This window comes from Lissotriton helveticus, chromosome 7 (assembly GCF_964261635.1).
Source record: "Lissotriton helveticus chromosome 7, aLisHel1.1, whole genome shotgun sequence".
Taxonomy (NCBI): domain Eukaryota; kingdom Metazoa; phylum Chordata; class Amphibia; order Caudata; family Salamandridae; genus Lissotriton; species Lissotriton helveticus.
In genome coordinates, this window is record NC_136068.1 from 1,536,313,762 (window position 1) to 1,536,330,018 (window position 16,257).

At 40.1% G+C, this 16,257-nt stretch overlaps 1 protein-coding gene across 2 annotated transcripts in view; it reads right to left on the reverse strand.

Annotated features, from left to right (window-relative positions):
• LOC144770456 (BAR/IMD domain-containing adapter protein 2-like) overlaps positions 1–16,257 on the reverse strand; it is a 368,945-nt gene that overhangs the window by 26,301 nt on the left and 326,387 nt on the right. For both annotated transcript variants that reach the window (XM_078654979.1, XM_078654981.1), the window contains exons 11-12: positions 11,328–11,399; positions 121–295 (exon numbers count right to left, since the gene is read on the reverse strand). In XM_078654979.1, the coding sequence (XP_078511105.1) occupies positions 121–295; positions 11,328–11,399 (247 nt within the window). The remainder of the gene's footprint in view (positions 1–120; positions 296–11,327; positions 11,400–16,257) is intronic.

The window sequence follows — 16,257 nt, forward strand, 5'->3', positions numbered from 1 at the left end:
TTCAGCTCCTGTCCTGATCAGAAAAGATGACATTGCTGCAGGGATAATGGTCAATGAACGCGCTGCTCCTGCTCTTTCTACTAAAAGTTACTGATATTCAGGTGTACAGGACCGTCTCACCTGTGACAGATCAGGGTTGAGCATGCTGTAGGGTCGCTGCCGGAAGGTAGTGGTCCGTGGTGAGGGGGCATAGCGTACACCATCTGTCTGGGCATGCTCAGGCCCTGCGGTCGGTCCTCCGCCCACTTTGTCCAAGTTGCCAGTGCTGCTGCTGTTCAGTTTGCTTAGCTGAAAGCTGGAATGAAGAAATACATTTGATTTATAACATAGTTCTGATTTGTTCTTAAGAATCTCTGATGCTAAATGCTTGACAATCCTCAGTAAAAATGACATATAATCACAGTATCTGTGCTTGCCTGGATTATGCGAGTACATGTAGGGGTCTGTGTTGCCTTCATACAACCGTGGAGAATGTGTCTTCTTTAATACATGTTATGGGGATAGTTTTCATTTATTTACGAATACAGCTTTGCCTAATACACAAGGCCAGAGAAAAGTATCTTAATGCCACTATTGAATTGTAACTTTTAAAGCCTCCAGGCTAATCCCTCCTACCATGCTATTCACAATATGATCACATGCGCACACACTCTCACACACCACCAACCCACCCACCGCCAGAAACACACCCACCACTGGCCAGCCATCTACTTAGCACTCATGCAAGTACCAGACGCATGCCTAGACCAAACACACCCCCCTCACAATAGACACATTTAACTAAACAGACACCACTGAAACACGCACACACACATGCCAAACAAGACATGAACATCACACCCATACCTGTGACAACTACAGACCCAAACATACCACACTATAGCTGACAGTTTAACATTGGACACAAAATCACATCACACACACACAAACACACACACAAAGTACCACAGACACCTACAAACAGTGCACACACAAACACATGCACGCAAAGCACCACAGACACCGCCAAACATCGCACCCACATGCATGCACACACACACACACAAACCACAGTGCACACCGCACCAGACAACAACCCCATTATCTCAGTCTGTCAATAATACTGCAGTTAAATAATGTATGTATATGTATGCGTTTTTAAACCGCAAACCTAGCTACAAATCGTTGAAGTGCTGTACAAGGTGAGAGATCACAATGTTGAATTTAGTATTGCAAGGGGGTACATTGGAGAAGAGATTTGCATATAGAAAAGTTTGAGAGGGTCAGCTGGCAGGCTACAGAAAGAGTAGTTCAGTTCAAAGAACTTTATTCGGTTAAAAACAAATAACCATAAAAGTAACAAACATAAGAAAACAAATTACAATAATTACAGCTCATAATTGTTAGTTCAGAGAGGGAGATCAAATAGACAATTATCCAATAAGGTAAAATTTAAACCATTTCAGTTATCATTTGTTTCCGTGATTTAAAAACACTCTTTAAAAAATTTAAAACCACAGTTACAGTTAAAACCGTATCCATTCTCTGTACTTCTAAAAAAGCTGGGCGGCATCTGGTTAAATTCATTTCTTTTAAAAAAGGGACGATAATTTTTCTGCGGGAGGCACCATAAAGTCTGCAGAAAAAGAGGATGTGGATATCTGATTGATTTGACATACCATCACACGGACAAGTGGGCAACATACGGTTCCATGAGTTCATGCTTGGAAAAGACACCAATCTAAAAAACATACAGAATCTAAAACGAGTTAAAAGAAAGCGATCATAGTTTGACATGGGCAGGGATAAATATGGCTGTACAGAGTTAGTCTCGCAAAGGGTGGAAAGATGGGAATGTACTGAATGTTTCAAGGTTTCAGCTCTCTTCCTCTTAGCCTCAAGATGGTCCAGACAGAGGGTTTTTAGTGTATTCCTAGGAATGCTACTCATTGAAGATGGATCCGAATAGTAAGAGTAGCATCCAATCTCAGACAGGAAACACTTTACATATCCCAACCATTCAGCTCTGTCCACGTGATCCAAACTGAGGATGTCCTGTAACACGGCCCGGTTCATAACACATTCATTTGTGGTCCATACCCTGTGCCACAAAAGAGTAACATAGGTGCAGGGATCTAGAGAGATCAGTGTAAAGGGGCTTCTCTTTAAAGGGATCACAGTGCAACACTGAGGTGTTTGAAGTGATGGGTTCTCAGGTACTTAAGATATATCAGGATCGGGACTGAGCAAGTTAGAGAAAGACACCTCAATTTCTCCTTCCATCACCTTCAGAAATCTAGCCTGGCTATGCATTGGCTGCAGGTTATGTATAAGCCAACAGAAGTCTTGCACTTAACAGCTGTAGTAGGGTGTTGGAGTTGACAGCCTTGTAGAGGATGCAGTACATCTTCATGTATAGACAGAGGAAGCCAGTGGCCTACTCTGAGAGTGAGAATGATTCTGTCATACTTCCAAAGATATATAGTCAGACAGGGAATTGAATGGACGATCCTCCAGTAGGGACACTGTGGGTACTCAGTTGAGCTGGGTGGCCTCTAAATAGCAATATGTGGTCTCTATTTGATGAGACCTTAAACTGCTGTTCTGAAGTATGATTATGGCAGAAAGACATTCTATTTGCAGAGCAGAGATAGTTAGCAGGCAGTTTTTGTCTTGTAAGCAACATGACTCTTTGTTATGAGCTGACCTTGCTCTTCAGGATGTTTGTTGTAAGGAATTGCTATGAGCACCAAATCAGTCTTTGTGTGGTGCAGCTTGGGGTTAGGCCTTTGACATTCATGCTTAGATCGTGACCGCCATCAAGATTCCATGAGGCTCCATATACAGGTTGAAGATTACTGGTAAGAGGATGGAATCTTGGGGAAGGCCACAAGCTTTGGGTAGGGGCTCTTATCTGGACAAAGTTATCTGGGAAAACTGGACTCTGTTTTCAGGTGAACATGAATCACTGCAAGGCAATGTCATTGAATCTCAGTTCTACGCTTTGACCTAAAGCTAGAATGGAAGTTTGCAGAAGATTGCTGCTCCTAATTTTATTTTTCTAATGTAAACAGTTGGCAACTGCCTTCTTGATGATCTTCCATAAGAATGGAATGTGACTGATAGGCTGATAACTGAAAAGGCACTTTATTAGGGGAGGGATCTGTCTGAACTCTTACATGGTGGTTTGGGTGAGAGAGATGTTGATAATGTTGATCAGTGGTGTGAGGGCTTCACCGGTGAGGGTTTTCACTCGATACTAAGTAAAGGTATAATCTTTGCATTAAATGGCATTTAATGAGAGGCGCTCTTGCTGTTAAGGAAATAGTTACTACTCATTTGGTTTACAAGAGGAGGATGAGGACATGTCTAAAGTAGGAGGGAACAAGGAGCCCTACAGAAGCAGAGCGTTAATGCTGCCTCCATGTTAGCAACTTGCCAAGACCAGCGTTAGTGCTGCAGTGAGGATCAGAGAGATAAGGCTGCTTACGGCAGATTCAGATGTGCACTCTTGACCCAAAGACCCCCACCAAAATGAGAGGCCATACACGCTGCAGCGAACAATTTTAGCACACTTAAAACAATATAGATTAACACTCAACAGCAGAGTCACTGAATCTTCTTCATTGCCTGCACCAACTCACCAACAAAGCATGGAATGGGGGTGGGGAGATTGAAGGACCGGACTGCTCCTTTTTATTTTTATGACACCCGGCAGGTGCTGCATATCTTGCATAAGATACAAGAGCATCAGATGCTCTAAAACCGTCCTCAAACAGAGGACCTAGATCTCGAACTCTAGTTAGTGATGCCTCAAGTACCCAACTAGAATATCCTTCATCAGTCGGTGGTGCCATAAATTTCTACGTTGACATGCCTCTTACTATTCGCAAAGATTGGTTAGGCTGCCAGTCAGGTTTTACGTGAGAGGTGAGTGTTGTGAGGGTCATTTCTGGGAAAGGAATTAACAAGCATACTGGGCACAATGCAGATGGGTAGAGTGCACATATTTAATGTGTATTAAATCCCAGAAAGAACATAAGAGTAAAAAGACATGACTATGCCCAAAACAAGTTAATTTATACATAAGGTGCTTTGTGTGCTCAAGGTGAATTGGTGCAGTGCTCCACTGAGTGACAAGCTTTGAGAAAAATTGTGATGGAAGAGCTTCAATTAAACAATGGCTTCAGTGGGGATCGAACCATTGATGAATGTAACCTTGGCTGTCATAATATTTTGTATTACCATACACCTACACCTATTTGGATCATAAAATAATTGTACGATCCAGATAGTTGTATGGTGATCCAAAATATTACATAAGCCAAGGTTACATGCGTCAATGTTTCGACCCCCACTGCATATTTACATGGGGATCATCATCAGGTCAGCATCTTGGGCATTTGAAGCGGTAGCTATCTTAATTAGGAGAAAGTTAAAAAGACCAATTAGCAGTATAGAAGGAAATTGACAGCTACTAGGGAAAGGCACATTAAAAGCATATAGAGAGATACAAACTAAATTACAAAGTAGTCCACAGGTTGATAGAAAGTGGTCTTGCAATTATAATTAAGGGAAAACCGAGCATAGGACTGAACACATTATGCAATAAGATGCACATGAATGCAATCTAGTAGTAAACCGAAATATAGATAAAACAGATATAAAGGAAATACCTCAGTCGACAATTAGTCAGAATGTCAGTATTCCTAGTAAACATGGTAAATATGCGGAAATCAATATAATTGCAAGAGCTGGTAAGTATTAGCCAGAAGGTGATTCATAGTCCATGGTGGCTCTAAAAAAGTATGATAGGGCAAACAACCCTGTAGATGACATCAATATGTAAGTAGAGTCATAAATTCCTCATATTCATTTAGTCCCATTCTAAATACACCTAATCGATTTATCCATCAGCTTTCATATAAAAGTAGCTCTTTTTATAGATGGCCTCTACAGAGATTCAGTTCCACATGCTCAACCCCCTTCAACTTGCCTTCCTCTGTAGGTTGTTCGTGCTATATATAATATTAATCCAGGGGAGCATTTGGAGTCCCACAATAAATCCTGCTTCTGTGCTGTAGTTTTCAGCAGTATGCTTTTTCGGTAGTCTGGCCAACGTTTATTTTTGGACAGAGACACCAATTGACATACATGGTGTTACAATTTGTACGAGATATACAGTCCATGGTTTCACCTTCATGGTTAAAAACCTTTGTATAGAATGTGTTGTTACAAACACTACAAGACCCACACCTAAAACGTACGGTTGCTGCCAGGAGACCCCAGAATTCAGTGATAATCAAGGGTGGAAATACAGATGTGCTATATGCTTTAAGTACAAAATCTCTAATGTTTTTCGCCCTTTATATACAGATAGAGATATACGTAATGATGGATCTAAATATTGACCAATGTTTATTAACTTTCTTTTTCAGTTGGTCACTGGAGGGGTTAAATTGGGTAACAAAAGTCAATCTATTAGCTCTTGGTTATTTTATGGAAGGTGCTCGAATAGATTAAGATGAACAGAAGCAAGCTCTTCAGCTTGTTTTTATAAAGGAGACGTTCTGAATATCCTCAGTGCGGATCAATAACACAATATCGAAGTAAACAATATCGTTTGACACAAATATAGTTTCAAAAATATTGTTTACCAAAATATCGTGTGACTATACTTATAGTGGTAAGTACAAAAATATCAGGGGAAAAAACATTGCTCACACTCATATAATAAAAAAAATGAAACTATCGTTTTTTTATATAAATAGTTTGAAGTAGTAAATGTTAAACATTTTAATGTATACATTTATTGTACTGTAAATTAAATAAATGCCACTAATATTTAATACACTATATACATATATAGTTATATAAACACACAAGAACATTTATATGCTTGTGTTTATGTAAAAATATGTATTTACATAGTGAAACATAATATAATTATTTATTTTCCATTATATTACTTTTGCAATGCTAACAATGTATTACTGTGAAAATAAATATATATAGCTACATACAGTATATATATATATATATTACACAATAAAACCATAAACAATATAAACAATTCAATAAAAAAAGATATTAATTAATTTAGACAATAAATTAAAGATTACAAATGTAAAGCCCCCAAAAACACACTTACTAAAAACACTATAAAGTGTAGGTAAAGTGCTGAACATTGGAAGGGTTAAATTTACTATACCCACTCCAGCCTGTGCAACAGTAGGAAAAGCGTTTGACTTCGGAGGTAAGCCTTAGATTTCAGAGTGGGGAAAAGTTACTAATCTCACTCCAGTCCATACATCAGTAGGGAAAGCGTTGGACTCCAGAGAGGAGACATTTAGTATTCCCAGTCCAATCTGTACAGCAATAGGGAAAGTGTTGGACTTCGGAGGAGAAAGAGTCAGTATTCCCACTCCAGTCTGTTCTACAGTAGGGAAAGTGGTGGATCGCAGCAGGGTTAAATGTACTAGTCCCACTGTGTTCTGCGCAATTATAGGGAAAGTTTTGGACTTTGGAGGGGTTACATTTACTAATCCTACTTCAGTCTATGCAACAGTAGGAAAAGCGTTGGACTATGAAGAGGGAAGATTTACTATTACCACTCCAGTCTGAGTCATTCCAGTTTGTGCAACAGTAGGGAAAGCGTTGGACTTTGGAGGGGGAAGATTTACTATTCCCACTCCAGTCTATGAAACAGTAGGGAAAGCATTAGACTTCAGAGTAGTAAGATTTACTAATCTCACTCCGGCCTGTACAACAGTAGGGAAAGTGTTGGACTTCAGAAGGGTTAAATTTACTACTCCCACTAAAGTCTGTGCAACAGTAGGGAAAGTACTTCACGTCAAACACATTACATAGTTAAAATAACCCGAATAATTTTTTTAAAATTAAAAATCTTGATGTAAACTGTATTAATTTACATTAAAAAATATATATATATATTATTGTTTCATGTAAGTTTCATGCTCGTGATACATGCCTTTTATGAGAATTTTTTCATTTACTACTTATTTCCTACTGTGTATTTCATATCATTTTCTACTAGCTAATGTTCTTCTTTAGGATGGATTTTATTGTCATATCCATTTCCTGTTTTTTCTTTTCTCCCCCTTTTTCCCCTTCAATAAAATCAAACTTAAAAAAATATATATATATATTACAACATAAAAAAACAATTACCCAATTTACATAATTATAAAACAATGTAATAACTATCAATTAAAAATAATTCTTATTTAATCATTATTTAATTAACTTCCCACCGTATACCCCTACACACCTAGTAGCCTACACCTAAAATATAACTAAAATAAATAAGTATACACATATGACATGATTAATCACCAATTAAATAATTAGCATTTAATTGTTAATCACTATTACTAAATAACCTTCCCAGTTTTTTAACCCTATAAACACAACAGTCCACACCTAAATTATATATAAAAATACAATTATTACACATTATACACAATTAATAACCAATTACAATATTGATAAAAATTATTAACTAATTATATTTAATAATTACTTAATTAAATTCCCAAACTATACCCCTACAAACCTAGTAACCAAAAAAACTAAAATAAATCAATAAGACATCGTATTAATAGCATACTTAATTAAAATATTAATTAATGAATTATTAATTAATTAACTTCCCACTCTATCCCCTACAATCCCAACAGCCCGATAATACACCATAAATTAATATTCACCATTAAATAAAAAAATAAGTCACTTAAAATTACAAACTACATTAAAAAATAACTATTATACAAACAATGATAGCACATAAAATTTATATTTGCAATAAAACACATTAAAGTAATCAGACAACAATATTTGTTACAACTATATTATTGAAAATTATATTAAAAACAACTCTATGCTTGACAGCTATAATACCTAAAAGAATGATATTCTTGACAAAGATATTTCTGCATCATGGCATTTTTGTATCTTGATATTTTTCTCCCGATATTTCTGTCTTTCGATATTTTGTCCACATACCCCAAGGTCAGGTTGTGATGCAGACTGAGTGGATGAATACTAGTGTTTGTGAGTGTGGAGTTTCTGCTGGTGAGTTTTCTGTCCAACACAGTGAATAGTTTTTAACCCCTTCCGCGCTCATGACGAGCTGAGCTCGTCATGAGTTACGCGGCTCGCACGCTCATGACGAGCTCAGCTCGTCATGTAACGCGGCTTTTCGCAAAACGCAGCGCGCAGCGGGAAAGCCGCTAGCGTGCATGCGGTTAATCAGCGCTTTTCGCGTTAACTGTCAATGTACATTGAATTTCTGAGCTGCAATAGTTAAGTCATTTCATAAAAAGATCATGGTTTGGTAAATAACAAGTGCAGGTCATGAATAAGTGGTCTGTATATTGTCTCCATAATGTCAATTTCCAGAAAAGGATTGATATAAGTAACAAGATGTTTTCGTTTAAAATGGTCCTTGTAAAGAAAAGCTAGATTGGCTGAAAAGCTTGCACCTTCTGTGACTCCCTTCATCTGGAGGTTAAAATCTAAATGAATCAAATAAGTAACAAACGTAGACCTCGATTGCGGGCTGGGGGGTGGGGGTGGTCTAATGTCAATTACCTCAGTGAAGACATTAATTGAATCATGTTGTGGAATATTGGTATATAAGGCCTGGATATTTAACGTAACTAAAAACTGGGAAGGCTCATGGAAGGGGTAGTTTACAATGCTACTAAAAAGGTCTGTCTTTGATGTATGCTTGGGTATTGGGTTTAAAAGTCTTAATAAAAAAGTAAATATACTGGCACAGTGGTTCTAGAATAGAACTAGAGCCCGAGCTAACAGGGCAGCCAGGAGGGTGTGTGCTGTCTTTACCAATCTGAGGGGCAATATAGGTCAGAGGTGTGCAAGCTGATGTTTTGTTGAGGAAGAGTGATTATTTGCCACTGGGAAACCCCATGTTCTTAACTGCTGCAGTGAGATCTTTCATGAAAAATATGATTTTAGTACTGAGGTCCTCATTAAATTTAAAGTAATGATAGGATCTAAAAAGCTGTATCAGTACTTCCTGGTGGTAATATAGCCATACAGCCTGCCATAGTGGGCTATGCCAGCCATTGAAGGCCCGCTCCAGCGTGAAAGGCCCGAGCCGAAGACTAGTGCCTTAAATAATGGAGCTAGCCTTCACATTCACAGCAATAGCTTTGAAAGAAGGCTGAAGTCAGCCCTTCGTTCTACCTATCCTGGCTTAACTGCTTTTCCTCATTCAGCCGAACCAGGAAGACCCAGGAGCTGAGCTGAATTCCCCCTCTCTCTTTCTGAGGCTCCAGCGAACTGTGAGCTACGGGAGTAAAGGGGGGGGAGGGCGAAGGCTTCTGTGTGCACTGCTGCACATGCTCTGCTTTTAGCGTTCTCCTGTCCAATCCATATATTTTGGATAGACAGGGCCAGGAGTGAGGCAGGGGCTGTGTATTAGGACATTGTAATTTTGAGAGCGGTGGACCTATACCAGGTGTTATAGGCCGCTGCTGCTCTACTGTCGGCAATGGAGATCTCTACATTCTAATGTTCTTGTCGCTGGTATTCATCATTTCAATCCCTAACCCCTTATCCACTGGTTTTATAGTGATCACATGATTTTATTGGGAGCTGTTAATGCATCGTTTTCAGCTTTACTCGTGATCTATTTAATATAATATTGTTCTTGTTGCAAAAGGTCAAAATTCCTTAACGTCGTATTTTCAAATGCAAAAACTCTGGGGCACAGAAATAGGATGGGGGGGGTATAATTTGCTGAGGGTAAAACTGGAAGGGGGCCACTGATTGTTAATTTATTGTTTAGAGGGATACTGTTTTTCATTAAATATATGATATAAGCGGGTATACGTTGATTATGAGAAATGTTAAATATAGGGGCACCGTTGGTGCTTCGATGTGGTACCACTGACACAATCAGAAGGGGTTGGCAGGAGGGAGTCTGTAGTGGGAGCTGGCCAAATTTAGGCTCGGAAACACCAGGGCTTGATGACTCAGAGAAAGTCAGAAAATTCCCTGTGGTTTAAACCTATGGACCTTGTTTGCTGACCTTGAGCTGCGATTTTATAAATTTAATTTAAAAGATAAGTAGGTGATATTTTTGTCATAACTTTAAATGTATTTTTGTAGTGTAGTTAATTTCATATTAGGACTGATGGTGTCAAATCCTGTAATGGAATTTTCCATTACAGCTAATGCTTCTCTTGCATTAGTTAAATTTTGATCATATAAGATCTCTTTTTCTTATTCTGCAATTTCTTTTGTCAATTTCTTAACATATGGTAGAGCTGTGTTTATCCCCAAATCCATCCCGTGCTTCAGACAGTGGTTGCAAATTAAACCAAAGTCACTGTGATATTTGGGGTCGTCAATGAAGATTACAGGAGCATCATTCTTAACCCGGACACCCCAGGGGAATGGTAGTGCATTTTAGGGACCCAGTAATTAAGTGTCCAAGTAACTTGGTCCTAATTATTTTTTTGGCTTTCTCTAACCTAGATATTTTGTTCTGTAGGTTAGTATCCTGTGAAACAAAGGAGGGGCAAGAAAGGATTCCCAGTGATTAACTAAGCAATGTATTCTTCACTATATATTCAAATCCCCTTATCTGACACGATGCATACCGGATATCCAAAAATCTGTTGAGTGGTGTAACTTAATTAAGCCAGAATATTAACAGAGAGGAGAGAAAAAAGACCCTTGCAGCAGTTGGTGTACATATGCAGGTGAGACCAATAGGCATGACAACCTGGGCATACATATACAAGAAAACAAGGATTCCTTCTGAGAATACTCCAAACGAGTAGTGCATTAACCATCTACAACCCAGCTTTCTCTCTTGCTACTCATTGACTTCATGCTTGTTATAGACCATGACTAATGCTTCCAAATGGTCACAGGTTTAAATCCTGGCGGGTCCAATTAGAATTTCATCCTTCTGAGGTAGATAAAATGAGTAGCAATGAGTTGGATAACCATAAACATCTGTTATCCAGCGCCAAGATACCCTTGGGTGAACGTGCATTACATAAATACTCATGTTATGTTATGTTGTCTTTGACCATGAGCACAGCATCGCTGCCTTTTCTATAGGTTCACACTATAGAAATACCACATACATACATACATTCATATTAAAATATGTGGAGGGGATGGAACAAAATTAATTCCCCAATACTCAACTCATAAATATATTCCACAAAGTGAGGTAGGATTGAACACATCGACAAGTATCAGACAAATGCATATACACTTGAAAAACTCAAGGTAAAGGCCAGTATTAACATATATGTGCGAATCACCAGAAGCAATGTTCTTACTTGGAGTGAGGTTTCTCGATGGCTTCCACGGGCGGAAGAGGACGGGTGTAGGAGAACGGAAACCAGCCTTTCCTGTGAAAGAAATCAGATGTCTGTCAGACATGTTAGATACATGCCTTTAGTGTCCTTAAAAGTTAAAATCACCAGCACCCAAACTCACTCACAGCTTAGCATCTGACTACCTTTCTTCAACTGTTACCAGCTATAAACTTACCTGTAACCTATGATCTGCCAGCAACAATCTTCTGGCCTCACCCTAGTCACCCTGTGCTACATACAGATTCCAGTCCTTCTTCCTGCTTGGCCCCTTCCACTGGTACACTCAATAAATTTGTAGAGCACTACTTGTCACCCATGAGGGTATCCAGGCGCTGGCAGGGTCCAGTTGATTAGCCGAATCACTAGGTCTTCAGGTGCTTTTGTAAGTCTGGAAGAGATGGGGAGGTCTGAAGATGAAAGGTAGCTCATTCCATGTCTTCGCTGCTAGGTAGGAGAAGGAGCGATCTCCGCATCTGCTATATTGAATGCGGGGGTGAGGGTTTGAGAAAGAGATGCGGAGCGGAGATGTCTGGTGGCTGATCAAAGTTAAAGCGGTGGTTCAAGTAAGCGAGCCCGCAGTTGTGTAGGGCCTTGTATGTGTGGGTCAAGAGTTTGAACTTCTTTGCTGAACAGGAAGTCAGTAGAGTTCCCTTGGGTAGGGGGTGATTCGGGTCATCTAGGGAGAACCAGGATTACTTTTGCTGCAGTGTTCTGTATGGACTGTAGTCATCGGAGGAGGTGAGCTGTGATCCCGCATAGAGAGGGTTGCTGTAGTGAAGTCTGTGGCGGATGAGAGTCTGGGTGGTGGTGCATCCACTGTTCCTGCAAACATCAGCCCTCCATCTAGTAATTCTAATTCACTCTAAAGAACTGTCATTTTTACACTGCAAAGCCATGGTTAATGCTAACCTCTCACATCCTTCACACACTATAAATATGTAACTGTCCATTATTTGTTTTACTCTCTATATCACCCTGCTGTCTGTACTATGTATATAGTGCAATCTTGCTTATGTCTGCAAATTGTTCATACTCAATACTGCCATATAGAACTTAAATCACATACCCCAACCCCATGTTTATGTCAACCACCCAAGTTTCCAGGTACCGCTTCTCTTCTTTATTTCTGTTCGAAATATAATGTTGCTAATTACATAAAAAAAATACTGGTATTTTTTAATTGAAGATATTGTGTGAGCTCCCAGGTTATCCATGGAGGACGCTCTGCTGTACCATCCTCTATTGCAATAAAGCAAATAAAGCCATTACTTTCATGGAGAGGACACTCCTTGGTTATTGACCAGGGATGGGTTAGGGGCTGTCATGGAGAATCCGAGGGTCTCCTTGGTGGTCTATATTGCTATTGTAGAAAGCTCTCTCCTGTGCTTTCTGGGATAAGAAGCAGGTTCACAATGGCTGTCAGAGAAGTTGTATCTCTGATCTCAGCAGCTGGTACTTTGCGATTGGTAGCCCCGGGCCCTCAACTACACACATAATCCCTCCTATTCCCCGTGGTTCAGTCACATTTACAACCTTACAGCATGTGAGGTAGTAGGAAGTAGAAAGAGCTGTACCCTTTAACTGTGGAAACCTGCAGGGACTCGTCTCAGCCACAAAGGACCTTGCTCTTAGCATCCTGATACCGAATAGAAGTGTTCATGGAAAAAGCAGGCCTCTCCGACAAAGAACACACATGAAAGTCACACCCTACTCTGTCTCGATAGGACATACTCACTAGTGAGCAAATAATTTGCAAGAATCATCGTGATTTGAAATCCTGGAAGGCATACAACAAAAAGCAGGTGCCTAGAGGCCCAACTGTTAGCAGGTGAAGCAATCTGTTTGGGCAGGATAGCAGAATTACTCTGCATCTGTGAACACATGAAGGACACCAGTTCTAAAACAAGCATTTGCAATGCAAATTGGTCTTGCATTTGTGAGAGTTAACGGTATTGGCGTTGTAAATGAGAATGTCTTTTACCCACGCGTTTTGGACTGGAGTGTATCTATGTGGTGTGGAGTGGATTTATGTGCCTTCTAATTGTTACCTGTCGAATGGTGTGTGATGGAATATTGTTGGTGGATGTGTGTAGTGGAAACGTGTGGCATGGTGTGTAATGGAAATATGTGGATAGTAATTATGTGGTATTGAGTGTACTGTAATTATGTAGACTGAGATTGTGTTTCAGAGTATAATTATGTGGAATGTGGAATGTTATTTTGTGTGGTGGAGTGGTATTTTGTGGCGTTTAATTATGTGGTGTGCTGTTGAAGTGGGTGGCATGATGCAGAATTCTGTAGTGTGGATTGGATGTATGTGGTGTGTTCGCAATTGTGTTGTTGATTTGAAAAACGTGGTGTGGAATGGAAATGTGTAGAATTGAATTGTGTGGCATGGAAATGTGTGGTGCTGAGTGAAATAATGCTGATTGCAATGCAATAGGTCTGACATTTGCGTGATTTTGAGCTATTGACATTGTAAATGAAATTGCCTTTTATTTATGCATTTAAAAAAAATGCAATAATAAAAGGCATTGCATTTACAATACCAATAGGTTAACATTTTGAAAATGCAAGACCTATTGCACTGCAAATGCTTCTTTTTAAGGTGGTAGGTCTGAAACAATGTCATATATGGAGTATATGAAGTTAATCAAAAGAAGAATAGCTTAAGTAAAAAAAAAAAGGGGGTGTTAACAAAGATTATTAATTTTAATTCAAGGACTCAAGTATGTTTCGTCAGGGGGTAGTGGCACCTGGTAGGTGTGCTCATAAAGCCCTCACCCACCAACCTAGTTGGTGGCATGCTTCATCATCGGGCCCACCCAGTGACACCTAGCGTGTCCCGGGTGTGCTTCGACGCCTGATTACAGCGGAGCAGGTATGTCGCTGAGTGTGTGGTGAAGAGTGTTATGGGATGTGAATTAAAACGGCTTGGCGGGGGTCCCAGTACCCGCAGGTAAATTAGACTTTAATATCTGGGCCACCGTCAGCGGTTAAAAATAAGGCTGTTTGATGTTAGAGGCGAGTTACGACCTCCCACATCCTGAGACGGGTCAACATGTTTCAGCCAGTGCCTTATGAATATGCTGGCTTTCTTCAGGACGGATTAAGATATGTGTGAGTGATTAGAACTAGTGGGTGTGTAATTCAGACTATGTGTATACACGCCCTAAAGTGTTTTTCTATGTGTGAGAGGGGGATTCCCTTCTCAAAACACCTGTACATGTAACATGTAAAGACAAGGACAAAATATACAAGGGGAAAAGAGAGTCACTCGAATATATTGCTTTATATACATATGACTGCCGACTTTATAGCGATGTGGGTGCAGGCTATAAGCGGCTACTGTGTAATGGTCTTGGTGGTACCATTATGGTGAGGTTCGCACTGAAAGTTCGGGGGTGGAGTGGCTAAAACACGGTATTCACAACAATAGTGCATGAGTGGTAAAGAAAGGAAATAAACGCAAGAATTCTTTCTTACGCTAGTTCAGGTAGTATGCTACTTCATGGCTGTGAGTATAGCCAGGGAAGTATACAAATGACAACATGGCCTTCAGGAGGAGGGACTAGCAAGCCAAAAACCAATCAGAAGCCAAAAACCAATCAGAAGGCAGCAATTAAATGAAGCTTCTACGCTACACTGTATACTGCATGTCTCAACGAGACAGCACATGCGCTGCCTAGGCACTTCCTAGGCAAGACCTAAACAGCACGTAAACAGCTAAAGGTTGCTTTAAATACAAGGGTGTTTGAACAAATACACATAACATAAAATACCTATGTGGCAACTGAGAACCAAATTACTCAGCAAGTTTTACAGAATTACACAGCTTGGCAAAAGAAAGCCAAGCTGTGTTTCATGGAAAGAACAATTATGATGCATATAATGCGATTAAAGGAAAATTACGCAGCACCCTTATTAGCATTATTATATAGTTATTTTGCTGTGTTATTAAACATGAATAGAATACAGATCCTAAATAATAAGGGCCTTATTACGATATTGGGCGGACTCACGTCTACCCGACAACGTTGCGGAATCAGGACTGACCGACCGGCGGTTGGCGGTCCCTACTGCAGCACTGCAATGCAACCGCACATGGTGCCGTTGCATACTCCCATTTCTCTATGGGTTCTTGTGCTGCGGCCATAAACCGTCCATAGCACAAGTTCCCTTAGAGAAACTGGAGAATCTGTTCATCCCTACAATGTGTGGCAGGCACCTCATCGTGCCTGCCATGGAGTGCAGGGATTAACGTGACACACCATAGATGTCCTCTCTGCCCTCAACTGGAGGCTGCAGGGTTAAGGAGGCCCTTCTAGGGGCCCTTAAAGTCACTTTCCGACAGCCTTTCCATGTCGGAAAGCTCAACATGGAAAGCCTGTTGGAAATCATCATCGTAATCCCTACAGCGGAAATGCCAGCCATTGGGATTACAGTCAGGCCTCTGTCTGGCCGACAGGCTCCTTCAGCCCGTTGGAATCCAGTCGTAATGACCGCCCGGTTTAATTTTTGGCCACCTGCAGAGTAATGCGGCGGTTGAATGTGAAACCCAAGCTTTCAGAGTCTCATCGTAATGAGGCCCTAAATACTAAATACATGGATTTCTTAACCCCTTAAGTGCTGCCGTCGGCCAACGGTCGTCACGGGCACTACCTCCCCAGTGCTGCGCACGACCGTTGGACGTCCAGTTCAGCACTGGATAATGGACAGCGCAGCACTGGGGAGGTTTGTTTACTAGCTTTAAAGGGGTTAAGAAAAAAACACTGCACATTTACCAATTCCTATTCAAATGGTATTTAACCAGATGTAATGACTTTGATTCCCATGAAAGCACAGCTTTAGAAGCAACCACAGAACAAAATATATGAATGCCATTTTTTCA